The 27254-nt window shown below is 39.8% G+C and overlaps 1 protein-coding gene across 2 annotated transcripts in view; it reads left to right on the top strand.

Annotated features, from left to right (window-relative positions):
• The first annotated feature begins 9599 nt into the window (after nucleotides 1-9599).
• Nucleotides 9600-27254, top strand: part of THADA (THADA armadillo repeat containing) — a 319402-nt gene continuing 301747 nt past the window's right edge. The window contains exons 1-10 of one of the 2 annotated variants that reach the window (XM_077749152.1): nucleotides 9600-9908; nucleotides 11672-11771; nucleotides 12067-12161; nucleotides 12895-13025; nucleotides 17932-18080; nucleotides 18198-18230; nucleotides 18468-18516; nucleotides 21645-21832; nucleotides 24810-24904; nucleotides 25802-26022. In XM_077749152.1, coding sequence (XP_077605278.1) covers nucleotides 11696-11771; nucleotides 12067-12161; nucleotides 12895-13025; nucleotides 17932-18080; nucleotides 18198-18230; nucleotides 18468-18516; nucleotides 21645-21832; nucleotides 24810-24904; nucleotides 25802-26022 — 1037 coding nt within the window. In that variant the 5' untranslated portion in view covers nucleotides 9600-9908; nucleotides 11672-11695. The remainder of the gene's footprint in view (nucleotides 9909-11671; nucleotides 11772-12066; nucleotides 12162-12894; nucleotides 13026-17931; nucleotides 18081-18197; nucleotides 18231-18467; nucleotides 18517-21644; nucleotides 21833-24809; nucleotides 24905-25801; nucleotides 26023-27254) is intronic. The other variant, XM_077749153.1, reaches the window with a different exon arrangement.

Genomic DNA, 27254 nt, shown 5'->3' with positions numbered 1-27254 from the left:
TTTTTGTGAACACTTCATGCAGTCTACCCCAGGGAGTTCAGAACATTGAGAGTAAATTAAAGAGGGCTTATAGATCTAGGGTCAAATGTGAATGAGAAAAATAATAGGCCATTTGTTGAACATGGATTATGTTCCAGAAACTATGATAGGCACCTAACATGTGCCATCTCATTTAATTCTCACAGCAATGTAGCAAAGTAGGTATAATTACAAGTTTTTTTTTTTTTTAAAGGTGAGAAAATTGAGGCTCAGAGAGGTTAAATAGTTTACTGGTCAGTGGTAAAGCTTTGCACTTGGATTGAGGAGACTGAAATTAAGTCTTCCATTAAGAGCAACCTCGGGCTGCACGTAGCCCAGTTCCAGGAAAAGCTTCAGCTGAAGCCACCTTCGGACCACCCTCAGATCAGCCAATCAAAATAAGTTAAAAACATTCCTGTGGTCTGAGTCAGGGACTGAGGACTCTTGCCTAAAACCCCACGTGGGCCCTTTGAACTCACCTCATAATTGGTCATTTTCAAAGGATTCTCAAAGGTCATGATTGGGTCCCACCAAAAGTAACAGACGCCTCACAGACACTGAATGGTCAAAATTGTTACCATGGGTGTTGTACAATTATGATTGGTGCTTATGTGATGATGCCATACTTACAATGTGTGCACTGTAACACCCCCGTCCCTGACCCCATAAAAATCCTGCTTGCTATTGTTCGGGGCTTCACCTTGCTGCCACTGCGCTGGTAGGCGGGTGAGCCCCTCCTCGAGCTTGTAATAAAGACTTATGTACTTGCATCGGTGTCGGCTCCTTGGAGGTCTCAGGGGACTCGTAATTCGAGCACAACAGGATCTTTTTGATTCAATTCTTTCCCTTAATCCCTAGGAAAGTCAGTTTTCTCACTTGTAAAATGGAGACTGTAACTAGCCATAGGTTTGTGTGAGAATTAATTGAGCTGATATGTGTCAGGGGGGTGGTTCATGCCGAAGGCTCCAATGGTGAGAGCTGTTACTGTTGCTATTGACCAGCCCTAACCTGCCCTGGTCCCGCCCAGCTCAAGTGCTTCCTCTCTCTCTGGCAGGCAAAGCCTCACCCAGTTCTAAGCCAATTCTCTTTAAATTTTTTATTTAAAAATTTATTTATTTATTTATTTTGAGGGAGAGAGAAAGAGAGGGCAAAGGGCAGAGAGCGGGAGAGAGAAAATCCCGGGCAGGCACCACACCGTCACTGCAGAGTCCAGCGTGTGGCTCCAACTCATAAACCAGGAGATCATGACCTGAGCTGAAGTTGGACGCTTAACTGACTGAGGCACCCAGGTGTCCCTGTGTATCATTTTAAAATAAAGTTGAATGGCCCTACTTTGTAGCCTTTTTCCACAAGTGGCCATGGAAGCGAATCGAGCTTTGTCTGAAAGGGGCAAGTGTGTTAACTACTTTATCTCAAACCCCAAAATGTCTGAGGCAGCTATTCCACTGGCTCTCAATTCAGTGCTGCTAGAGGATCAAGACCATGGGTGTCTTCACTCAACTCAAAAACCTAGAAATCAACCTCTTGCTTTTTACTTATTGCCTACACTCAATTAGTTCCTGAGTTTTGATGATCAGGCCTCCTAATCATCTTTTAAATCCACTTAGGTATCTTTCATGTCTGTTTGGCTCACAAGTACAGCAGTTGCAGAAGAGTATTCAGCTTATTAAACTTTATGTCTCCAAAAAATGACCCCAAACTGGTCAGCTCCTGCCCTCAATGTGAAAGAACTTGTCCAGGGCTTCTCATTACAGACACAGAAAATGAGAATACGGGTAAATGGACAGGTATGTGTAAGGGTCCCGAGCTGCGGGAAGGCTGAGGGATCCTGATCTCAGTGTATCCTTGAACACTTGCAATACCATCAGTCTGCTAAGCACACCATTTGGGAAGTTCAGATCTAGCTCATTCCTTTCGTGGCCAGACCACACTCGGATTTGAGATAGGCTGATACCCTGGCTGTTAGGAGTGAGCTCTGGATCCCCCTGTCTGTCTACTGGGGAAGCACTGTCTTTACTGCCATTAGGCTACTGCCTTATGAGCCGAGATTCCTGCCCTGAAGGCCTGCTTACCGTTCAGTTGGCACACTCTTCACCCCAGTGATCAGAACCTGTTCTCTACATACTCGGGCACCAGATGAGAGCCTGCTGTGAATGGAGAGCTCAGACTGGTTGCTCATCCCCACTTGATATTACTGCCACTGGAATTCTTGCCTCCTTGAGATCTATATGCATTCAACCCAAGTCACCAATATTGGATCAGCCAGCTACCCTCATGGCTGTCTTGCTCATACCTCCGGGAAAAAGAAAGGTATTATGGCAGCTCCTAGAATGCAACAGTGTAGGTATCAGGAAAAGAATATTCCATTCATTTGTAGGCAAGGTTGGAAGGAGAGAACTGAGGTTAACTTTATAGGTTCCCTTCACTGCATTAAGGATTGGTGCTGGTGACATCAAGTCAGGACCAGAACATACCTTTCTCTGTTCCTTATATAGTTATGTGAATTAAAAAAGAAAATAGCCCAAAACTTACATAACCAAATGAAAATAGTCCCTATCAGAGAAATGGCCCTTGGGAGGTCATACACCTGTTTCTTCAAATATTAGCATAACTCATAATATTTTTGGAAACCTTTTTGGATGTTCTTTTTAAAGCTTTCGCTTCAGGATACCCAATGGTTATAGAAATGTTTATCCTTTGGAATTGGATTTGATTTTTGGAAACCATCCAAAGTAAGTTTAAAATATGGCAGGTATGACCAAGGAGAGTGCTCAATTGATCAAATGGCCAAAAGCAAAGCTAGGTCATAAATAACAAGGCTGATTTCCTTACGTAGTCAAAATAACACAAAACAGATGATAAAAGAAGACTTTCAGAGATTTTAAGCACTTGCAGCAGATTGAAATAAACGTGAAAGGTCACACAAACTTGGACACACAAATCTTGGGCTGTTCTAAGCAATCTGTGGAACAGTAGAGAAGATATTCTTGTTTTTGCAGTTTGGGCCTTTCTACGCAAATTGTACTGGGGACTTGGACTAAAATCAAGCCCGGGAAGGTTACTTTATGACTGATCAGTGAGAGAACTCTGGGACACATACAGGAGAGACTCACTCTATACACATACAGCATTCACTCTGTAACATCCACGGGAGGTAAACTACAGAGATTTACCTCCTGGATGTATGTGTTTGTGTTTACATTTCAAGGAGAGGAATGAGACTTGTATTGTGGAGGCATCTCTGGGTAGTAAAACTGGAGACATCAGGTTTATCTTTCCCCTGGAGAAATTCACTTATATTCCAAAGAGTTAAGAGTAAGAATCCAGGATCCTTCCTATGGCATCTGCAAGGAAGCTCTCTAAAGAAGAGGGGAAAAGGTACAATGGCTTCTGCCTTCTGTATAAGTGCCCAGATGCATGTTTAGGGGGTTCCTCACCTATAATATGCATTAATTCATATGTAAAGTTTTATTCAACCAGCTCTGATTCATCGCAGGGATAGGAATTTGGGCACTGGGGAACGATGTGGCTGTTGATTGATGAAAGTAAATAATAGCAATCTGCTCTGCTCTAGAAACCTAATGCATGCAGTCACAATAATATTAATATTCATGGGTATTAAAAACTCAACAGTCTTCATCTTTTCCAATAAATTAGAACTATATTTTACAAACGCTTTTCTCCCCTTGCAGAACGCAGTAGGGTGGAGGCCTACTCTCTAAAATTTATACCACACTTTCCATCTCCATTTCAGGTGTCCCAAAGAAATGGCAGTAGGCATCTACTAGCCCCTTCCATGGGAGGGCTGAGAATTGGGACTGTCCTAAGGACCAGGTGATGCAACTCTCCCTCATTTGTCTCTCTTAGATAAAGTCCACACATGGGCTCCCAAATAGCTGGCTTTGGGTGGCAGAATAATGTGTGGGAAATGAGATTGCTTTTTAAAATAAGAATGGGGGTGCCTGGGAGGCTCAGTCAGTTAAGCATCAGACTCTCTGCTCTGTCTCTCAAAAAGAAATAAAAGTTAAGAAAAATTTAAAATAAGAAGCATTTTAATCAAGGATGGTGTTACATATTAAAAATTTTTATGTTTTTCCATCTGTGCCCAACACAGCTACTGCCCTTCTTTAAAATGACAGCATCATGTTGGGGCGCCTGGGTGGCTCGGTCGGTTTTAAGCGGCTGACTTTGGCTCAGGTCATCATCTTACAGTTTGGGAGTTTGACCCCCACTTCGGGTTCTCCATTGTCAGCGCAGACCACGCTTCAGATCCTCTGTCCCCCTTTCTCTCTCTCTCTCAAAAATAAATAAACATTAAAAAATAGTAAGAAATAAAGTGACAGTAACATTTTGATATTGGGGGTGTGAGTTCAAGCCCTATGCTAGGTATAGAGATTATTTAGAAATCAAATCTAAAACAAAACAAAATAAAATAAAATGATAGTAACATAATTCAAATGGCAAAAAATGTTACTTTTCTGGTGCTTATAAAAACAGGCCTTAAAAGAAAAGTTTATTAACCCAGTGTTACAACAATAAAGTTTAAGAAGAAAAAAATTTCACTCAATCTCACCAGCCTGATAAACTCTTTCCAAACACATTCTCTTCTAATCCTTATTCACAGTATCTATATTTTTATGAAGTTGTAAACATAATGTGTACACAATTTTTTGCTCTAATATTTTCAGCCCATATTTACTAATATTTTTTACTTATTACTTACTTTTTAAGTTACTTAAATTTTCTTTTAAAGGTTTGATTTTTTGATGTAATAAGTATAAACAGCCATAATGCTGACTTTTAAAAACACAGTATTGAAAATAATCCCACTTACAATTTCACAAAAAAAAAAAAAAAAAAACCAACCTAAAACCTAGCAATAAACTTAACCTGGAAAGGAAAGACCTGTACTATGAAAAGTATATAACAATGATGAAAGAAATTGAAGATGACACAAATAAATAGATATTCCCTGCTATGGACTGGAAGAGTCAATATGATTAAAATGTTCATACTACCTGAAGCAATCTACAGATTTAATGCCATCCCTATCAAAATACCAGTATTTTCCACAGAACTTGAATAATAGTAAACAAAGAAAACACATACACACAGCACTGAGCAATTTTCATGAAGTAATCTTCTATTTGAATGTTATATTTCATATTATATTACTTAAACCGAGTTGACAAGTTATTCAAACATACTTTTGGGGAGAATGTTAATAAGGTAAACTTCTTCATAAATACTTTTTTTTTGTATTTTTCTGTATGAACGCTATATTCCCTATGAAAAAGTGTGCTATTATTCAAACAATGCAAAAATAGCATGAGAAGTGAGGGCCTCCTGTAATTTCACCCCCCAAAAAACCACTGACTACAGTCTGGTGAATATTCGTCCTGGCCAAACTCCTCATTCTCAGGTGGAAATAATTCTATAGTTTGCTGCCACAGAGTGGTAAAATAAGCACCACTTCTTGTTAACACTGTGAAGAATTTGATGGCCATTACCCGATCCCAACAAATATTTGCTGAGTTACCCATGCTCGGCACTGGGCGAGGCACTAGGGATCTAAAGATGGTCCCTATCTTGGAAAAGTTCATAAACTCAGAGGAAGATTGACAAGCATATGAATAACTGGCATGTTCTACCAAAATGACAGTGTTACAAGTGAGACAAAAATCGTCAGTATGGAAGAAGAAGGATTTCTTGTGAGGTTTCACTGAGGAGGTGATGTTCCAGATGGATCTTCAAGGGTGCTGCAGTTTCTCAGGTGGGAGAAAGAAAGACCCTCCCAGCAGAGAGCACAACACAGCACATGAAAGAACAGTGCTTTCAGGGACTTTTGAGAAGGTCACTCAAGGTGGAGCAGAGCCTGGTACATAGGGAAAGAAAAGAGGAAGGTCTGATAGAAGACAAGCCACTATGGGCTCTTCAGTAGGGAAGGGAGAAGATCAGAAAGGCTTAAAAAGAGAAAGTTTGGAGAACATCTAAAATGGTCCTTACCCACAATAAACCTAGTTTTATGTTTAAGTTCTGTGGCTATCTGGTACGAAAACGTATATCATTAAAGGCAAATAACTGTTAAGAAAACATAAGAGTTAATGTGTCCCTAAGATGTACTGTGGAAATCCTATTCAAACAACCCTTAAATAAGTCATTCCACAGTTGTGATTCCTTAGTACATTTTAAGCACTGAGGACAACCCCATGGATGTGTTATAGTACTGTGGTAGCCTCCAAAATGGCACTCCCCAATTATATGGCCTCCTGGTATTCACACTTTTGTGTAATCCCTTCTCATGATGAATGGAGCTACCTTTGTTAACTAACAGAATATTGTTGAAATGATGAGTGACTTATGTGGCTGGGCCATAAAAGCCATTAAAGCTTCCACGCTCATTCTGGCGGAGGCCTGCCACCATGCTGTGTGGATGTTTAAGCAGCCTGGGGAGAAGCCACATGGAAGGAATTGAGGCCTCCAGTTAACAATCAGAGCCACTGGGTTTAGTCAGCTTGGAAGTGGTTTCTCCAGCTCCAGCCAAATCTTCCAAGGACTGCAATCTCATGAGAGACTCCTGGCCAGAAGCACTCAGCCACATACATGACTGTTGAATTTCTGACCCATGGAAATGGTGAGGCAGTAAAAATGTAGTGTTTTAGGGGCACCTGGGTGGCTCAGTCTGAGTTTCCTACTCTTGATTTCGGCTCAGGTCATGATCCCAGGGTTATGGGATCAAGTCCCACATCAGCACTGAGCATGGAAACCTGCTTAAGATTCTTTCCCTCTGACCCTCTTCCCGGCTTGTACTCTCTCTGTCTCTCTAAAATAAAATTTTTAAAAATGTAGTGTTTTAAGGCATTAAGTTTTGGGGTAAGTTATTATGCAGCAAGATAAATACCAGAAGAACTCTGCTTTATTTCATTGACTCAAGGACAAACATATTAACAAATAACATATATTTCTTTTATTTCTAAAAAATGTTTAATGTTTTATTTATTTCTGAGAGAGACAGAGAGAGAGAGAGAGAGAGAGACAGTGTGAGCAGGGGAGGATCAGAGAGAGAGGGAGACACAGAATCTGAAGCAGGCTCCAGGCTCTTAGTTGTGAGCAAAGAGCTCGACATGGGGCTCGAACCCACAGACCGTGAGATCATGACCTGAGCCAAAGTCGGATGCTTAACTGAATGAACCACCCAGGCACCCCAAAAAATAACACAATACTCACACTCATAGTTCTAGATATGACATCTAGATGGGTATGAACTCATTACATAAGGCTTTTAAAAAAAGTTTGTTTTGAGAGAGAAAGAGAGGGGAGGGGTGGGTAGGGACAGAGAGAGAATCCCAAGCAGACTCTGTGCTGTCAGCACGGAGCCCAATGCGGGGCTGGGGGTCAGGAACCCTGAGAAAATGACCTGAGCTGAAATCAAGAGATGAACACTTAACCAACTGAGCCACCCACGTACCAGAAAAGCTTTTTATGATGGGTTCTTTAATTATGCAAATCATTATTATTGTTGGCTGATTACCTAAATTGTACTTTTTTAGGAGGTACTGGGAATATAAAACTAACTGACAGACCATATTATGTTTTTCAGTTAAGGAAAACAATACTTACAAAAAACTTACCCTGGATTTGGTCTGAGGTTTGGGTTGTATAGAGATGTTTAGAACAAGTATTAATGATGAGTAGGCAGTTAAGACCCTTCCTTGTGGTTTTTGGAGGTCAAATTTTAATTATTCAAATGTCCTTTCAAATGTCCAAGATATTAAAAAATCGCAATGTGTGAAAATGTGTCATTAAATAAGTAATCCATTCACTAGTTGAGGGGAAAATGCTGCTTCAACAGGTACATATTTCCAAAGCTAAACTACACTGAACGAAACATGGATAAATGATTTTTCATGATTTTATGTAGTCCACTTTTACAGTAAGATGTCATTTATGTGTTTTCTTTTACACTTTTATATATTAAAGACTATAGATTCTTTAAAAAATTCCCTTAGAATATATTTTTTACAAAAAAAAAGGAATACATTTTTATAAATAAAATACTTAGAAAGCGAGCGAGCAAGCAAGCAAGCAAACGAGCGGGGGAGGGGCAGAGAAAAGGAGAGAGAATCCCAAGCAGGCTCCTTGTCATCAGTGCAGAGCATGTGGTGCTCAAACTCACCAACTGTGGGATCATGACCTGAGCGGAGATCAAGAGTTGGCAGTTTAACCAACTGCACCACCCAGTGCCCCCAAACTTTTTTTTTTAAGTTTATTTATTTTGAGAGAGAGAAAGAGAGCACAAGCAGGGTAGGGACTGAGCGAGAGGGAGAGGGACTCCACACTGTTTGCGCAGAGCCCCATAGGGGGCCTGAACTCAGGAACCAGGAAATCATGACCTGAGCTGAAATCAAGAGTTGGGAGCCACCCAGGTGATCCTGTTTATTTTAGAAAATCCAAAGCGGAGAATTTAAAGTGGTTTCAAGTTGGTAGTGCCAGGTGGCTACAAAAACAAAGGGCTTCTCTAAACCTGTTACTATTTGAATCTTTAAAACCTAAACCTTCATTGCCTCTACTTCCCATAGGATACCAGTCCATTTATTTGACCCTGTGTAATGGAAATACTAGAGTTGTTTCTACTTGATCTTGCCAATTTCTCTCCCAGTCTTTTCAGCCCCTTCAAATCCACTCCAAAATTCTGCCCCACCACTCTATGGCAATTTAATCCTTCCTGTTACTCAAGCCAGAAATCTTGGGCTCATCTTTGATTTCTTCTTATTCATACCCCATATCCTATCCTGCAGAAAATCCTATTAGTTTACTGCCAAGTCACATCCAGAATCTGTACACTCCTCACACTTTCTTTCCACTGTTAACATCCCCTCTGATCCACCACCATTTTGCTAGCCTAGTTTACAATAGCTTACTTACTCCTTCCCTGGTCGCTGCTTCCACTACAAAGTAGCTCCAGTGACTCTCTTGAAACGTAAATTTAACCCTATTACTCTTTTGCTCAAAATCACTCATTTCACTTAGAGTAAAAGTCCTTACAACAGGCAACCAGGCTTTAAATGGCCTGAATCCCCTTGCCCCATTCCCTACAGGCTATCTCCTTAACTAGGCTCCAGCCACACTGGCCAACTTGCATAGCTTCTGTTTGTGTCCTGATCTTGCACCGCCCCCCACCACACCCTCCCCCGCGTGGGGCGGGGGGGGCTCAGTCAGTTAAGCCTCCAACTTCGGCTAAGGTCACGATCTCCCGGTTTGTGAATTCCAGCCCCGTTATCAAGCCCTGTGCTGACAGCTCAGAGCCTGAAGCCTGCTTCGGATTGTGTCTCCCTCTCTCCAAAACAAAACAACACAACCGGACTCTTACTGTGGCTTCGGCTCTCTCCACCCGCCCCTCTCCCGACCCCATCTCCCAGGCTCTACGGTCGTCGGTTTCCGCAGCCCGGAGGCAGTTTCGTCCTGCCCCTGCGCTGGGTTAACTGTGTGGGAGAAGGGAGGAAGGTCTGGATTGAAGCAAAGGGGCTTCCCAGGTGCTCGAGGTCTAGAGTGCCCTGAAGCTAATGAAACAGACAAACTTCCAACCCGCTGAATTCTGCCCTGCGCTGGACGGGTTTCACCGCGCACTCTCCTAAAGTCGGCGTCTATCCAAATCCACTCGGCTACACCCGCTCGCGGTGACATCATGACCGCTCCGCACTCCTGATTGGGAGAGCTCAGTCATTCAACTCTCGCGATCACTCCTGCTCCAGGTCCCCTTGCGTCCCTCCCATCACCCCGACCCGGTAGTCAACAGACCACGTTGCGAGCCACGGAGACACCGGAGAACCAGACCAGCTCCGGAACTCGTCTAGACGGTTGCGACTCTTCTGGACGCTCCCAGGGACGAGGTTTGGCTCCCAGGCATTCTGTCGGCCAGACCCGCGGTAGCGCGACTCTTCACTGCTCCGCTCCGCCACTCGGCTGGTGCAGCCTGGCGATTCGCACCAATTCTCCCGTCCTGGGCTATCGCGAGAATGTGGCGGTTTGGGTGCTGATTTCCGGCCGCTTAGGTCTCCATGGAGACAGCTCTTTAACTATTTTTTTTGATCACCTGGCGTTCTCTGGACTCCACGTGGTTCGGAAACTACCCAGAGAATGTGAGAGCCAGCCAGGTGTAGATGGGAGTAAAGCAGCCAGTGGGATTTAGGACTACAGTGTGCTGAGCATCTTCTGGCCACTGAGGCAGTGTCATAGGGTGGCCATGGGGTTTTCCCTTTTGGGGAGGCCCAGTTCATCAGGACAAACGTTTAGGCATCCCTTGAGCACGCATAAACACCTTGCCTATCTTTGTGTAGTCTTGAGGGTTCCAAGATCAAATCCTGCTGTAACTTACTCGCCATTCACCAGAAAAGTCTCCCCAGTTATGTCTTTGTCCCTTCTTAAGTTTGTGTATTGTTCACTTTCCTAGGAAGCGATCCCCAATTATTCCCCTAGATGTAGTCATGTCACTTTGCAAATTTTTCCCTTGTCGTTACAATTCTCTGTTTCTTTTTATCACCATTTTCTGTTAATTGGTTTTTCACATTCCATTGCTGATTGCTTTCTTACTTTGCAGATGGACCATAGGTTCTTTAAGGTCAGGGGTAACTTGTCACTTTGATATATATACCAGGCAGTACACTTTTTTTATTGTTAGAAGCATACTTCCCTTCTAGAACATCTCTGACGGTGTTGATTAGTTAATTCATTTATTCATCAAATGTTTATTAAGCACTGAATATATGCCAGGCACTGTTTTAGAAACTGAGAATTAAAACAGTGGATAAAACAGATTAAAGTTGCTGCCTTCATAATGTTTATTATTGGGGGAGACAGACACTACACAAAAAACAAGTTATTGCCATTTCAGGTAGTAGTAAGTACTATGAAGAAAATAAGTGAATGGAAATGATCTGTGCATAGGAGTGGCGGCATTTTAGATTGAGTGGTCATGGAAGGCTTCTCCTAGGAGGTGATACTTGAGAAGAGACCAGAAAGATGAGGAAAAGGTCTTGCAAAGATCTGGTGGAACAAACATTATCAGGCAGAAGTAATTGGAAGGTCAAGGTCCCTTAGATGGGTAAGAGAAGATTGATTTAAGATGAAATGCAGAGGAAAGCAGGACCAGAGGACTTAGGGCCTTGAAGGCTAAGGTCTCAAGCTAGATTTTATTCTCAGTGTTAATTGGAAGCCCTTGGAAAGTTTTAAGCAAGAGAGTAATTAGATTTGGTTAGAGTTTTAAAAAGACTGTAAAAAGAAGGGACTCTTCAGAAGCAAGGGGGAAGAGAGGAGACCAGTTGTGAGGCTATTGCTGGAGTCCCAAGTGTAGAGAGTTCCTTCTGCTTCTGTTTGGATATTTCCAGGGTTGGGCAGTTCTCTGTTTAAAGGCAGTCTGTTCTGTAGTTAGACCAGAAAGTTCTTCCCTTGTATTGAGCTGGATTCGGCCTCCCCGAAGCTTGCGCTGACTTTACCTAATTCTCCAGCAAGACAAAAGACATCTTTTTCTGACAGTCCTCCAACAGCCGCTGCCTTATGGCACGTGTCCTGTCCCCTTTCCTCCAGGTCACACAGCTTTGGTTAACTGTCTACTTCAGAAATCCTGAGTTAGACAACGCTTTAAATTCTTTTGCAGTGTCTACTACTAATTCTATTTAAAATGGGTGTAAAGAAGAAGAAAGAAATGCAAGTAACTGCACTGACCATTTGCCATGAAGACCTTGAAACTTTGAGATGTAAGTGATTTCTGACCTCATTTGTTTATTTCTTTTCTGGGTTGCAGAGTATTTTTATGTCAAGACTCAATGTCACTTAATGTTCAGACTCTTGCTATTTAATTTTTCCAGGTTACTGACATTCAGTTTTGCATGTAAAATGGTTTCCTAAAAATTTTGTGTTCAGACTAAGTTTTGCCTGCTTTTTTTTTTTGTTTATAAATACTTAGATTTTGCTTAGTGCATAGCAAAGGCAAACTCATTTGCATAGATTGTTAAATCCTCAAAATGTTTTTGTGTATCTGTGTTCATCTAGCTTTGGCTGATGTGGAAGGAAAGAATCTAGCTTCTTTGCTGTTACATTGTGTACAACTCACAGATGGAGTGTCACAAATCCATTGTGTTAAACAGGTAAGACTGAATTGATAGTCACTGATGCATCTTGAAGAATAACATATCATGCTATTATGAACTTGTAAAATTAACTGATAATTTTTGGTTCATGATCTTTAATTTCAGTGTATCTATTAAAGAATAGGTTTTTTTTTTTTTCTTTTCTGTTCATTGTATAATCCTGTTTCATTCAGGGTATGAATAGAAGCCATATTCAGGTTTTCCCTACCATTGGAGCTGTAAATAGATGGGACACTCAGCCAGTTGTGCATACCTTTTTTGTGGAGATAAATTAAAAAAATTATTTGTATTGATCTGGATCTTTAAAACTTTTTAGCAGATACATTAAAATGTTAATTTAAAACATAAAGACTATCCTTACCAGTAAGTATTTCAATATTGGGATTTACCATTTGAACTTGCATAATTTTTTTTTGGGAAACAATGATACATATTATTGGTTTTTCAATAATGCTGCAGAATTCCTATAACTTGAGCCATGAACAAGTCTAATTCTTAATAGAGGTGGGTCTGGAGGGTAAAATGGGAGCTGGGGTTATGAGTTAAAAGTTAAAAATACTAAAATAGGTGTTTAAATCAGTAGCCTTAACAATATAATGTAGAAAATATTTCACATTAAGACTTAGGTCTCATTCAATTGAGACTTAAAAGAGTTTTTGAAACTGTTACTTTGCTGTATATACTTGATATTAGACAAAAGTACTATGACTTTGAATTTTTTGGATTGTAGATTGTGCCTTTACTGGAGAAGGCAGATAAAAATGGCGTTTGTGATCCCAGTATTCGAAGTTGTTTGGATATTTTAGCACGCATTTATCTTTCTTTGAGTCTAAAGAATCCCCTAAAGAAAGTCTTGGCAAGGTAAGGAAAAAAAAGGAAGTTAAGCATTACAAATGTTCAATGTGAGCAAAAGTAACCAGTATTTAAAGTTCTCCTGGCTGGGTAAAACTGAACTGAAATATGTTACTAACAATTTCATTTATATGGTTACTGCTTTGTTTACTTATTACAACTTTTATAAAATGTAAAAACACTTTTTAGGTCATAGACCTTAATAAAACAGGCTACAGGCTATAGTTTACAGACTCCTGGTTTAGTCTATTTATATTAATGCAATTCTTGGTTAAGTTTAATCTGTCATCCTATTTCTTTTTCCTCTGTTTTTCCCATTTTTTCTTCATTTAAAATGAATGAATGAATTAATGAATTAATGATTAATTCATCATTAATATTTTTAATTACACAGGTAATATAGGAATACATGCTTAATCTAAAGACTTCAAGCAATACAGAAGTGAACAAAATAAAAAAATGAGCCTTCTATTTCACTCTTTCTGGCATATCTTACTTTACTTTTTTTTTAGGTTTATTTATTTTTGAGAGAGAGAGGGGCATGTGTGTGTTTGAGCAGGGGAGGAGCAGAGAATAGGGGAGAGAGAATCCCAGTCAGGTTCCACACCGTTTGCGCAGAGCCTGATGTGGGGCTCCATCCCGTGAACAGGAAGATCATGACATGAGCCGAAACCAAGAGTCTGGTGTTTAACCGACTGAGCCACCCAGGTGCCCCTCTCTTACTTTCTTTAGTAAAGGTTATTACTTAACATTTTGGTATCTATCTCTTTAGACCCTTTTCTTTGGGTTTAATATGCGTATAATATTTTAGTTTTGATTTTCTTGTACATAAATGTGATTATACTCTACTTATTGCTCTGGAGCTTGTTTTTTCACTGAAGAATGTCTTAGAGGGGCGCCTGGGTGGCTCAGTCGGTTAAGTGCCCGACTCTTGGTTTCAGCTCAGGTCATGATCTCACAGTTTGTGGGATTGAGCCCCACATTGGGCTTTGTGCTGACAGCACAGAGCCTGCTTGGGAGATTCTCTCTCTCCCTCTCTCTCTGCCCCTCCCCTGCTTCCTCTCTGTCTCTCTCAAAAATAAATAAATAAACTTAAAAAAAAAGAACGTCTTAGAGATATTTTCATGTCAATATAGTCCTTATTTTTAAAAAAATTGTGTTAAAAACATAACATAAAACTTGCCTTTTTAACCATTTTTGAGTGTTACGTATATTTACATTGTTGTGTAGTGGATCTCTAGAGCTTTTTCATCATGCAAAACTGAAACTTCATACCCATGAAACAGCAAGTCCCCTCTGCCCCTTACCCAGCCCCTAGCCACCACAATTCTGTTTCTATGAACTTGATGACTTTAGTTATCTCAGATAAGTGGAATATTTGTATTTGTCCCTCTTTAGATTGGCTGTTTTACTTAGCATAATATTCTTAAGATTCATCCATGTTGTAGCATGTGGCAGGATCTTCTTCCTTTTTAAGACTGAATTCTATTCCACTGTCCATATGTACCCCATTGTATTCATCCATTCAACTGTTGGTAGACGTTACTTCCTCCTCTGTTGTGGAGAATGCTGCTGTGAACATGCAGGATGTGTAAATATCTCTTTGACATCCTGCTTTCAGTTCCTTTGGATATTACACCCAGAAGTGGGACTCCTAGATCATGTGGTAGTTCTATTTTTAAGTTTCTGAGGAACCTCCATATTGTTTTCCATGTCTTTACTATTTTATGTTCCCACCAAAAGTCCTTATCTTTTCTTACAGCTATAAATATTCCATAATATGGATATAGAACTTACATGTACTTTATTATGTATTTAGTCACTTTCTCATTGACATTTAGTGTTTTGTTTTCATTATTCCAACAATGATGCAGTGATACTCTTAATCACATATATAGTCTTTATGTGTATTTCTCTGAGATAAATTCCTAGAAGTGGAATTTCTTCACCAAAAACATAGCTAAACTGTACCCCTCTTAACAGTGAACAAGAGTGTCAGTGTCTTCATACCTTTATAATGCTGGGTAATATCAATCCTTAGATCTTTAAAAATCTAATGGGTAATGGAATACTACATGGCAATGAGAAAGAATGAAATCTGGCCATGTGTAGCAACATGGATGGACCTTGAGGGTGTTATGCTGAGCGAAATAAGTCAGGCAGAGAAGGACAAATATCATATGTTTGCACGTATAGGAGGATTAGGAGGAACTTGACAGAGGACCATGGGGGAGAAGAAGGGCGGAAATGGTGGGGGAAAGGGAGAGAGGCAAACCATGAGAGACTCTTGAATGCTGACAAAAACTGAGGACTGATGGATGTTGGGGGGAGAGGGGATGGGCATGGAGCAGGGCACTTGTGGGGATGAGCACTGGGTGTTATGTGGAAACTAATTTGACAATAAACTATTTGTAAAAAAAAAAAAAATCTGATGGGTAAAAAATAGCATTATGTTTTACTTTTCATTTCCCAGGTTACTAGTGAAGTTGAATACTTTTTAGTGTGTGGAGTTTGACTATTTCTGTATATACTATATGTATATACAAAAGATATACATATCTTTTGTATGTCTTCTTGTCAGAATGTCTTTTTCTTAGGCATGGTTATTTAACGTGTCAAAAAGCAAATGATCAGATAGTGGCCAGTTCTAGGGTTTTGGTGAAGCAGTCAACCATGTCATCAAAGATCTTGATGTTTTCCATTTTTCTCCCACGTGTTGGCCATATCTTCCCTCAGAATTACAAGGGGCCGTAGCAGTTACAACCACCTTAGACCGACATGACTGCATCCAGAAAAAAAGAGATTTCCTCTTTTCCAACTCTTTTATTGGAGAGAAAACATTTTGCAGAAGGTCCCAGGAGAATTCCTATCTCTTTCTGTTGTCAAGATTAGGTCATACACCCTCCTTCTGGTTTTAAGAGTGGCTGGGAAGCAAGCCTCTCCCACCTTTAGCCTCTGTAGTGGGAGGTGGGTTTTGCCCATAAAGAAGGGCATGGGGAGCCCCTGCAGGAAGTCAGCAACCATAGAATGTCTCCCTGATTTATAAGAGCTCTATATAGATTATGGACTGGATATATTCCTTTGTTTATTGTGTGTTTGCTTTTTAAAAATTACAAATTATTTTTTTTGGTAATCAAATCTACTAATATTTTTCTTTGTATAGATTTCTGAGTTTCATGCCTTGCTTATGTATGCTTTCTCTAGTATGAGATCATATACAATTACTTGCTTGACTTTTCTTAAAATACTTTTATTTATTTAATTTTGATTAACTTTTAAATTCATCTACAATTAAGCTTTGAGTGGAGCATAAGTTAGAGATCCAGTTTAGTTTTCTTTTCCTTGATGGGGAGCTACTTTTCCCCAAACTTTTGAATCATCCATCTTTCTTGTGTTTTTGGAATGCCATTTTATTATGTTCTGTGTTCCTGTATAAATATAGATTCAATTTTAGATTTGGGTCTATTTGTTTACTCACCAACACCACACTTTTATTTACTGTAGTTTGATAATGTAGTTTAATTATTTATTGAAGCAAGTCACCCCTTTGGTGACTTTTCTTTTTCAGACTATTATGATTTCTAAATTCTTTGTCTTCCAGAAGAGTTTTAGGACTCTTTAGGAATTAAAAAAAAAATGCCTAGTGTTTTTTTAAAAAAAATTCAATGTTTATTTAGTCTTGAGAGAGAGAGAGAGAAGACAGAGTGTGAGCAGGAGAGAGGCACAGAGAGAGGGAGACACAGAATCCGAAGCAGGTTCCAGGCTCTGAGCTGTCAGCACAGACCCTGATGCGGGGCTCAAACCTACGAACTGTGAGATCACGACCTGAGCTGAAGTCAGAAGCTTAACTGACTGAGCCACCCAGATGCCCCCTTAGTGATTTTGATTTAGATTAATTGAGGTAAAATTGACACTAAATTAAATGTATCTATTCAATAAATTTTTAAAAACTTTATTTTGAGAGAGAGAGAAAGAGAGCACATGTGCACGAGCAGGGGAGGGACAGAGAGAGAGAGAGAGAGAGAGAGAGAGAATCCCAAGCAGGCTCTGCACTCCTTGGTGAGCCCAACATGGGGCTCAGTCTCATAACCACGAGACATGGCCTGAGCCCAGATCAAGAATTCAACACTTAACCAGCTGAGCCATCCAGGTGCCCCTATTCAGTAAATTTTTATTGACCATCTACTCTATGTCAAATAAGTATTCTAGGCATTGGGGATACAGTGTATAAAACAGTTTAGAATGGAGGTTACATTCTAAGAGGAAGATTGAAAACAGTCAAATAATCAAAATATGTAGGATTAGATGAAATGAATGCCATGGAGACAAAGCAGTGGTGGGGAATGGAGGAATCAAGGATGGGGTGAAGGTTACAATTTAAAATATGGTGGTCACTTCAGATATCATGGCTAAAATGTCATAAGGTGATAATTTGAGATTTACCTGAAAGGGATGAGGGAATGGTTTTTGTTTCTATTTGAGGGAAAGGTGTCAGTTGGAGGAAATAGCAAGAGCAAAGGCTTTGTTATATTGTTGCAGCAAGGAGGCCATGTAGCTAGAGCTAAGTGAACCAGGATCAAGATGGCGCTGGAGAGATAATGGTGAGGCTAGAGTTTATAGAGTTTTGTAAGTCACTGTCAGCCCTGTGGCAACTAATTTGACTGAGAAGGACATGTTGGACAATTTTAGGCTGAAGTTTAACACAGCGTTTTTATAATACCCCTCTGGCTACTCTGATGAGGAGCGAGGCAAGATGGAAACAAGGAGTTCAACAATTGTGGCATGAACTTAAAGTTTTCTGGCTGTATTTTGAAGATGTAGCTCAGTATTCGTTCATTTGTATGATTCCCTTCCCACTCCATGTATCCACTTACTACATGATTGTCAGATTTTTAATGCTTCGTTCTTTTTCTAGCTCACTAAATGGACTACCTGAATTTTTTCTTACTGAGGCTATACAAAGTTTTACTTCTCGTCTTCAGGAAGAATTGAATACTACTGATCTATACTCTTACAGGAAAGTAATTGACAATATATCTTCTTGTATGGAGAACTTTGACTTGGGTAAGCCAGCTCTTTTGTAGTATTTTTTTCTATCATTGCATTATTGTTTTTAAATGATGCAAATAATTTTGGTCCCGAGGCTCCCTACCAGTGTTAATTTTTTTTTTATTCCCACAGGTAGAGCATGTGTTAATAAGCTTCTTAAAAATGGTAAGTCCTGTTATTTGATTTTATTCTGAGGGTGTAACTGCTTGTATGAGTCATTTTGGAACTGGTTCTTTTCAGTGTTTTGGCAATGAGTAGAGTTTTGCAGATTACCAAAGTACATTGTGTCCCTTCCTTTTAAATTCCTGCTTTTGTACTATGATATCACTTCAGGTAAAACTGTGACATTAAAGTTCACAGTTTTAGGTTCTGCTTTGTCATTATATATTCTTTTTGTTTCAGTGCTTCATTTTCTGCAGAAGAGTTTAATTGAAATCTCAGAAGAAAACAGGCAAGTAGTATCAGTTTGTATGCTTGTGCATGTGTGCGTGAACACTTGTGGCTGTGCATTGTTTCTGTATACAGGAATTTTTTAAGAAGTTTCCAGAATGTGCTCTATTCCATTCCTCTCTGTTAATATTAGACCTGATTATTTAAATGTATTTTTTAGAGGTTTGATCTTTAATTTAAAAAATCAAAAAGGGGCACCTGGGTGGCTCAGTCAGTTAAACATCCAACTCTTGATTTCGACTCAGGTCATGATCTCACAGTTTGTGAGATCAAGCCCCGCTTCAGACTCTGCATTGTCAGTGCAGAGCCTGCTTGGGATTCTCTCTCCGCCCTTTTCCCCCCACCCTCAAAATAAATAAATCCACTTTTTAAAAAATCAAATAAATTTTTAGGAGAATATGAGGAAGAGTTCCTTCCTCCCTGAGTGTTCCTTACTCATAGCATCTGTTCTTTTATAAATGAAACATCCTGTTAACTCCCTGAGGATATTAATGATAGGGATTTTCTTTATGTATTTGTATATATATATCATAGTCCTATTTTTCTATGTTGCTCTTTTTTTTCTGTTTGATGCTTTTGGTCACGTCACTATATGAAACTGGAAGCTTTCCGCAGAAGTCTGGTGATTTTTAGCCAAGTGCACATATTTAAGGATGGAGTACTGAGTTTATTTAAATCTGTGCGCATGGGTGGGGTTGATTGCAGGTTTTATTGTAGGCTAGTTTAACGAGGTTATTTCTTTGGAAAACTTCTGATATCAATATCTTTAGGTCTTTTTATGCATGGGTAGTGGATTCGCCATGGAACCAAACCATTGGCTTAATATTCTGGTTGCTGAGGGAGCGAGAAAAGCTGAGGTCATGGCATTTGGCATTCATTGTTCATATATTTGCCTAACTGGCTTGTTTGCAGTCTGGTGGTGTTTTACCTTCCCTAGAGGTAAGCTGCTTGTTTGCTGGTTCTTCTTCAACAGACTTGTAGCCAGTCTTCTTATTTTCAGCTCTACATTTATTTCCATATCAAGGAGTACCTGGTGCCAAGTTTCTTAGCCTTTTAGGGCTCAAATCAGGTCATTTTGGGGATTATTCTCTGGCTTAGTATTTACTTTTATTGATTCTGCTAAGTTAGTTATTGTCTATCTGCTTTGTGGCCTCCAAAGATTTATTGTTACTTTCTTGTTGTCTATTTGTTGCCCTTGTCTATTATGTCTTTTTATGTGGTTGGTTTACGGAGGTTCTGGCAGAGAATAGAAGTAATATCTGTGTGCTATTCTTTTTTTTTTTTTTAATTAATTTTTATTTTAATTCTGGTATACTTAACATACAGTGTTATATCAGTTTCAGGCTATTAGAATGATTTAACAATTCTATACCTAGTTTTCGTCATAAGTGTGGTCTTTAATCCTCTTCACTTACACCCCTCTCCTCACCAACCTTCCGCCTGGTAACCATCTGTTTGTTCTCTATAGTTAACAGCCTTTTTCAAAGAAAAAGACTTTCAAAAAAGTCTTTTTTCTTTGTTCATTTGTTTTGTTTCTTAAATTCCATATATGAGTAAAATCATATGGTATTTGCCTTTCTCTGACTGACTTATTTAGCATTGTACCTTCTAGATCCATCCATATTGCAAATGGCAAGATTTCAGTCTTGTTTATGGCTGAATAATATCCCATTGTATCTATGCTTAATACTGTCTACTTACTTGGTGTCAGGCACTATCTATATATTCAAGATTCCCAGACTTATCACTCCAAGTTAGATGTCTTCCCTGAAGTGGTGGATTCATGTAGTCATTTGCCTCCAGGACATCTCAACTTGGATGTTTTATAGGTGTCTCAAATTCAGTGTGTCCAAAAGAAAATGCACTGCCTTTTTACCTCTACCCACTAATAACTTCTCTTCTTCTTTCTGTCTCTTTGAATTTGCCTATCCTACATATGTCACATAAATGGAATACAATTTTTGTTCTTTTGTATGTTTTCAGGGTTAATCCATATTGTAGCATGTGTTAGAATTTTCTTTCTTTTTTTGGCTGAATACAGCATTCCATTGTATGTATATACCACATTTTGTTTATCCATTCATCTATTGAAGGACTGGTGGGTTTCTTCTTTCTTTTGGCTAATATAAATAATGCTGCTATACACATTGTTATGCAAATATCTGAGTCTCTACTTTCAAAATTAGTGGATTATATGGGGATTAGTAGAATTAGTGGATCATACAGTAGTCTAACTTTCTGGGGGACCCTAAACTGTTTTTCCTGACTTATGTTTTAATATCATCACTCTGTGTTCTGCAATGTTGAGAATAGACTGAGTGGGGGCCAAGGATAGAAACTGGGAGAGCAGTTAGGAGGCCACTGCAGTAACCCAAGGGAGAGAGTGACTCAGGCCAGGAGTAGCAGGGGAGGTGATCTGATTAAGGATGAAGACAAAGTTTTTGTAGCAGGTGGACCAGGTTTGGATGAAGATGAGTTCACGTAGTTTGAGACGTCTGTTAGACACCCACGGGAAGGTATTGAATAGGAAGTTGCATATACAAGTCTGGAATTAGAAAGAGAGGTCCAGCCTGGAGATAAACATTGGGGAATTGGCAGCATATAGATTATAAGTTCAAGTTTATGAGCTACTTGAGATCAGCAGCAAGGGAACAAAGTAGCTGGAGAGGGGGACTAAAGACTGAGAGCTGTAACAGAAGGAGGTTGGAGAGAAGATGACGAAGTAGCCATGGTGTGTAGGACGGAGCAGTGGTGAAATAGGAAAAAATGGAGGAGAGCCTGGTGTCTTGGCAGCCAGGTGAAGAAAGTGTCCCAAGGTTAGGTAGTGTTCAAATTATGAAATTGTGGCATTCATTCTTGCTCTATTACTTTTACTCTAAAAAGGAGAGAAATGAGTCTAGTCACTGGCTGAGAAGGAGGGAAATGTTGAGGTAAGAGTGTTGAAAGCTTGCAGTAAATGTCCACAGAATTGGAATGTTTATGGGAATGGAACAGAGAGGTATGATTGTCTATTATAACCTAAAATGAATTTTGGCCCTTTGATTGAGGAATATTTTTTTATAGAGGGATGGAAATGGTGACATTTTGGTGTCACTTTTTTTTTATAATAACGTCTTTTCTTCATTATAGAAAATTTGCTGGTAATCATATTGTTCAAACGCAGTTGATGAATGACTTGTTGGTAGGCACTAGAGTTTCAGTGATGTTAGTACAAAAAATACAAGACTTTCAGAGAATCCATTTGAAGATATCTACTTCTCCCACGTGGCAAAGTATGTGTGGATTGCTCAGTATTTTCACCAAGTTTTTAGTTGATGGTAAGTGTAAAACCATAAAAATGATGATTGTAATTGAGTGTCATTCAGCTTATGCTAATAATGGTATGAAATGTTTGATACCTAACTGACAGGTAGAAGTACTTCTCCCCCAGCCCCTTAAAGTTGGCAGAGGCCCTGGATTATGAGGTTTTAATGCTTTTTCTTTCAAATGTACCAGTTCTGCAAGGGGTCATGTTGAAGGACTTTTCTAAATCTGTGTATGTGTATTGTAAAGAAGGAAATCTGACAGTCTTAGTGTTGAAAAGCCACAGACTTTAAATGGCAAAAGAAAATTCGTGAGGAAAATGGATTTCTAAATACGGAAGTAGAATCTGGAAAGGTTAATGTAATCCATACATTTCTCCTCAGCAGTAGGTATTATCCTCAAGTAATGACAGTAGTCATGTGGGGCCGTTCATCATTCCCGCTTGTATCTCATATGTTGCTTCCGTTTATATGAACAGTGCCACTGGAAACCAAATAGTTAATGAGAGGAAGTCTCTCTTTATAAAAGTATTTCAAATAATGAAATGAAATGGTATAATATCACTGTTTTGTAACCCCCAATGAACTGACGTAGGCATTAAGCGTCAGCAACTGCTAACCTCACAGATCAGATGGCTGGACATCATGTGCCCTTAGAGTCTTGCTTTTGCCACCTATACTTTTCCCGAAGTGACTGAACTTGAGACCAATCTCTAGGTCACCTGCCAGTTTACAAGAATTGCAGAAGACAGAAGAACGTGTAGAACTGTGTCAGGACTAAACAAACCCACATCCATATTGTGGGAAACTCTGCAGGTCGAAGGCCAGAATTCTTGAATAGAGAAACTGTAATGCAGTGGAAGGGGTGGAGAGGGCACCTGTAGATTAAAAGGCATTTAAAAAATATGTCACATTAAAAAAAATGTCTAAAAGTAAACTATAGTATCTAGGGATGTACATTTGATTGATAAAACCATTTGAAAATAAGGAAGCCATTACTATGAAAGTCACCATAATGCTTCCTCAGGGTGAGAGAAGGGGGTTGTGGTTGAGACACGGCACATGGATGAGCCTTCTGGGCTGGGGGTCTGAGTTCTACTTCTCGCCTAGGGTGGTGGGTACGAGGGTGTTCATGTCAAGTAATTTATTAAGCTATGCTCTTGTTTTGGGTGTTTTCCTGTATCAGTGTTTCATATTACAGTAAGATTAACAAAAAAAAATGATACTTACACACAGTATTTACAAAAAGTTACATTACTTTTTCACTCTTTACCTCTCATTCTGTATGATCATGTATGCATGAATATTAATTAAAAAATTAATGGGGTCGGTTACATCTTTCATTTGTAAAGAATAGTAACTGACTCTGGTTTTGCTAGGCTAATGGGAAAAAGTAGTATCTCATTATGTATATGGTTTGAACCCTGGTAACTAGTGAAAGTCCTAGCTATCTTGTCAAATAGTACTTTTTTTTGGTGGGGGGTGGGGGGCTAGGGTCCCAGGTAGTTACTAAAAGGCAAGGAAGGTTACTTTAAGACACAATTTACAGACATCTTTTCAGAGGATCTTTGCTTTTTAAAAGAGGAATTTGTTATAAGATGGGTAAAATGTATTGGAGGCCTGATTTTTTTTTTTTAACGTTTACTTACTTTTGAATGAGAGAGAGGAAGAGAGAGTGCAAGCGAGAGTGGGGGAGAGGTAGAGAGAGAGGGAGACACACGATCCAAAGCAGTTTCTAGGCTCTGAGCTGTCAGCCCAGAGCCCAATGTGGGGCTCGAACCCTTGAACGTTGAGATCATGACCTGAGCTGAAGTCATATGCTTAACGGACTGAGCCACCCAGGCGCCCCAGGGCCTGATTTTAGTAAGAGGTAGCCTCTTTTCTGAACTGTTGATGGGACCCATTCATTGCTATTCTTCGCCAGGATTTTAAGATTTTATGTATCAGTAAAATGTTCAGCTGCAAGTAACAGAAAACCAAATTTCAGGCTCTAAGCATATATGCGTCCCCTCGTCCCCAAGTAACATGAAGTTCAGAGGCAGGCGATCCTGAACTGTATGCAGTGTAGGACCCACACATTTCTGCCGTTCTGCTCTGCTGTCTTCAGCATGTCGGCCTTCACTCACATGTTTGTTGCCTCCTGGTTGCCATTTGACTGCTGTAGCTCCAGACATTATGTCTATGTTCATGGCAGGAAGGAGGAAGGAAACAAAAGTACCCAAGTATGTGCTTACATCCCATTGGCTCAGACCCTCACGTAGCTACCTTTACTTGCAAGCAAGATTGAGGAGGCAAGGGTCCTGCCTTTGGCCGAGTACACGGCTGCCCCAATCAAGGTCACGGTTCTGTTAGCAGGGATAAAGGGCAGAGTAGCTATTTAGTAGGTAGTTTATGCTAGGCAATTGTGATTATTAGCCCACCTTGAATAATTTACCATATTTGGTAAACTTTATTACAAACCAGAGGCTAATAGAAAACGAGAAGAGAGCAAGTCCAGATTGGTTGCATTTGGCACAGTGCCAATGATAGCAAAGCTTTCAGTTAGTACTGATGCAGGCTCTTTACACAAGCCCTGAAATCACCTTAAGGAAAAGTAATGCATGTGGGGGTTGGGTTGGAGAGGCATCAGTGCAGGGAAGGCAGCCGTGTTGCTGCTAGATGCGCCGGGGAGAGGAAGGGAGAGTGGGTGTTAGTGGAGAGAGGAAGGAATCACATTTATTAAGTGTTGATGTGCCGGGCGTAAAAGCCTTATGTTCGTTATGCATTTAAACCTTAAAATAATTGTCAGACAGGAGTTACATTTTCCCATTTTACAGAAGAGAAAGCTGCGTCCCTCGGAGGTTAAGTGACTTGCCCAAGTCCTGTTCACCTAGGAAGTGGTCATGTTAGAACTTGCACCCAAGACTGTCTGTCCCTGCAGTGTGTGCTTTTCCCCCTGTACCAGAATATCCATTGTCATTTAATCCACGCTCTCTACTTTTTTACCAAATAGATGACCTCTTACAGACAATTCAGAGCACATCTGGGTTAGCTGTTATTCTTTTTATTAAGGCTATGTTTCACCCACCTGAAGAGATTCCTGATTTGGTGAGTATATCTCCTTTGTAGAATTGTATACTTCATTGATAATTTGACACATTTAAAAAATATTTTTAAGGCAGTGAATTAAAAATTTCTTTCTGCATAGCAGAATCTTTCTGATGATCTATTTCTCTTATAATAAAGACAGTCCAAATATGCCGACAAAGCAGAAAGAAGACAAAAGTAGTCACCTATAAATCCATCTCCTAAAGATAATCACTATCAACATTTTTGGGGGTGCATCCTAATATGTGTCTAGTGCTGTTTGTTCAGTTCCATCTCTCAGCGTTATACAAGATATTTATAATATTAAAACTGCAGACATTAATATATACATACATGAAGTCATAACTTTTTGATAAATATGTCCTTTTTAATAAGAAGAGCCGAAATATTGTACTTCAGACTGGAAGCATGCAAGAATCAATTTTTTCAGTGAATTTGATAGTTTGGGCTATAATCCTTATATTTAGTACTGGCAGGTTTTTCTTCCCTTACTCTATTATCTAGAAAATTCTTTTAGCTGTTTACCTGCCCTTATGCAAAACGGATGTGTCCTCTTCTATGAGCTCATACAAAGTATTTATCATTGGGTAAAATTTAACAATTTGGCTTCTCATATCACCTCTAAAGAGGGTTAAGGTCATTTCCTTGCAGGGGATGATGTGTTCGGCTCTGCCAGCACCTTCAGACCGGCAGCATGGTTCACGTACTCAGAGTTGTTAATCCTCAGACTTAATTTTTTCCTGTTGGTATGATAATCTTAACACTTGTGGCTTCTCACCTTTAGGTTCAGTTATTCCTAGCCTGTTTCAGGGGAAAGGGGATTTTGGATTTACATTTTGAAATACCTGAAAAGTTTTAGAGGCTTTGTAACGCATTAGCTTTGTCACGTTGTTCCAGATCAGTGGTTTGCTTCTCCGTTCAGTGGACTGTGCCAGCGTCCCCGACTGGTTTTTGAACTGCTGCAGGAGCCTTTGTCATGCTCATGTCTCGCACTCAACTCTCTTGTTCCTGTGTCAAGGGACACTCACCATGTTGGACTGGCAGAATGGAGGGATGGGCCCACGTGGGGAGGCCCTGCTCTTGAATATCGTGCATGTTTTGTTCACCTTGAGTTCACAGTGAGTTTTCATGCTCTTGTCTCATACTTTGTTTTGCTTGCCAGACATTTCAAAAATGGCGACTTAACTGGCATACTCGGTAGTTCAATGAAAAGTGCGCAGGATAACCCTGAGTTGAAAGAGAGATCTGTGTAGGCAATGAAGTGGGTATGAAAGTAGAACAAGAGAAGAGAGAAAGTTACAGAAATTACTGGTGCATGTGAACCTGCACTGAACATTTTTTTTTAATGTTCATTTTTTTTTGAGAGAGAAAGAACACAAGTTGGGGAGGAGCAGAGACAGAGGGAGGGACAGAGGATCTGAAGTGGGCTCTGTGCTGACAGCAGAGAGCCTGACGTGGTGCTTCAACTCACCCGCTGTGAGATCATGACCTGAGCCAAAGTCAGGGGCTTAATCAACTGAGCCACCCAGGCGCCCCTGTGTTGAACATTTCTAATATGAATGTTAACATTTAGTTTCTAATGCTAGCATTTTTTAAAAAGCTATGAAAATTTTTATATGGATAGTGCTTTGGAGTTTATAAACAGTGTCAGTAGAGGTAATTCAGTATGAGCATCACGTGTCTGATAGATAGGATAGGAAAGCGATGTGTTGTGTGGATAAAGTGGAATGAGAAAAGTAAATGCTACAACCTGAGAGGGTATTGATAATAAGCACCTGAGCCAGAACTGCAACCAGCTCTTTTGACTTCACTGGATCATGTTTTGTGGGTTTTTTTTTTTTGGTGTTCTTTTCATACTGCCTGAAAGTGATCGTGTGCTCAAAATGTTGAACCATGGATACAGCTCGAATAGTAGTGAGCATGTAGGTAAAGGAAGAAAAGCACAATGTTCTAAAATAATTTTTACATGTTTTTCAGTTTATATATGTGAAAATTGTGCACATGTTAAAGGAATATAAAAATTTTTCATTGTGGTATTTTATAAAAGCTCTATTGAGATATGATTTATATACTGTAAAAGTCACCTATTTAAAGTGTGTAAATCAGGGGCGCCTGGGTGGCTTAGTCGGTTAAGCGTCCGACTTTCGCTTAGGTCATGATCTTGCGGTTCGTGGGTTTGAGCCCCGCGTCGGGCTCTGTGCTGACTGCCAGCTCAGAGCCTGGAGCCTGTTTCAGTCTGTGACTCCCTCTCTCTGATCCTCCCCTGCTCATGCTGTCTCTCTCTCTCTCTCTCCTAGAAATAAAAAAAAATAAAATAAAATAAAGTGTGTAAATCAGTTCTGTTTTAGGA

The sequence above is a fragment of the Crocuta crocuta genome, unplaced genomic scaffold (genome assembly GCF_008692635.1).
Source record: "Crocuta crocuta isolate KB4526 unplaced genomic scaffold, BGI_CrCroc_1.0 scaffold118, whole genome shotgun sequence".
In the NCBI taxonomy this organism is placed as follows: Eukaryota; Metazoa; Chordata; class Mammalia; order Carnivora; family Hyaenidae; genus Crocuta; species Crocuta crocuta.
Note: the sequence above shows the minus strand (reverse complement) of the source record. Positions and strands in the feature narration are given on the sequence as shown.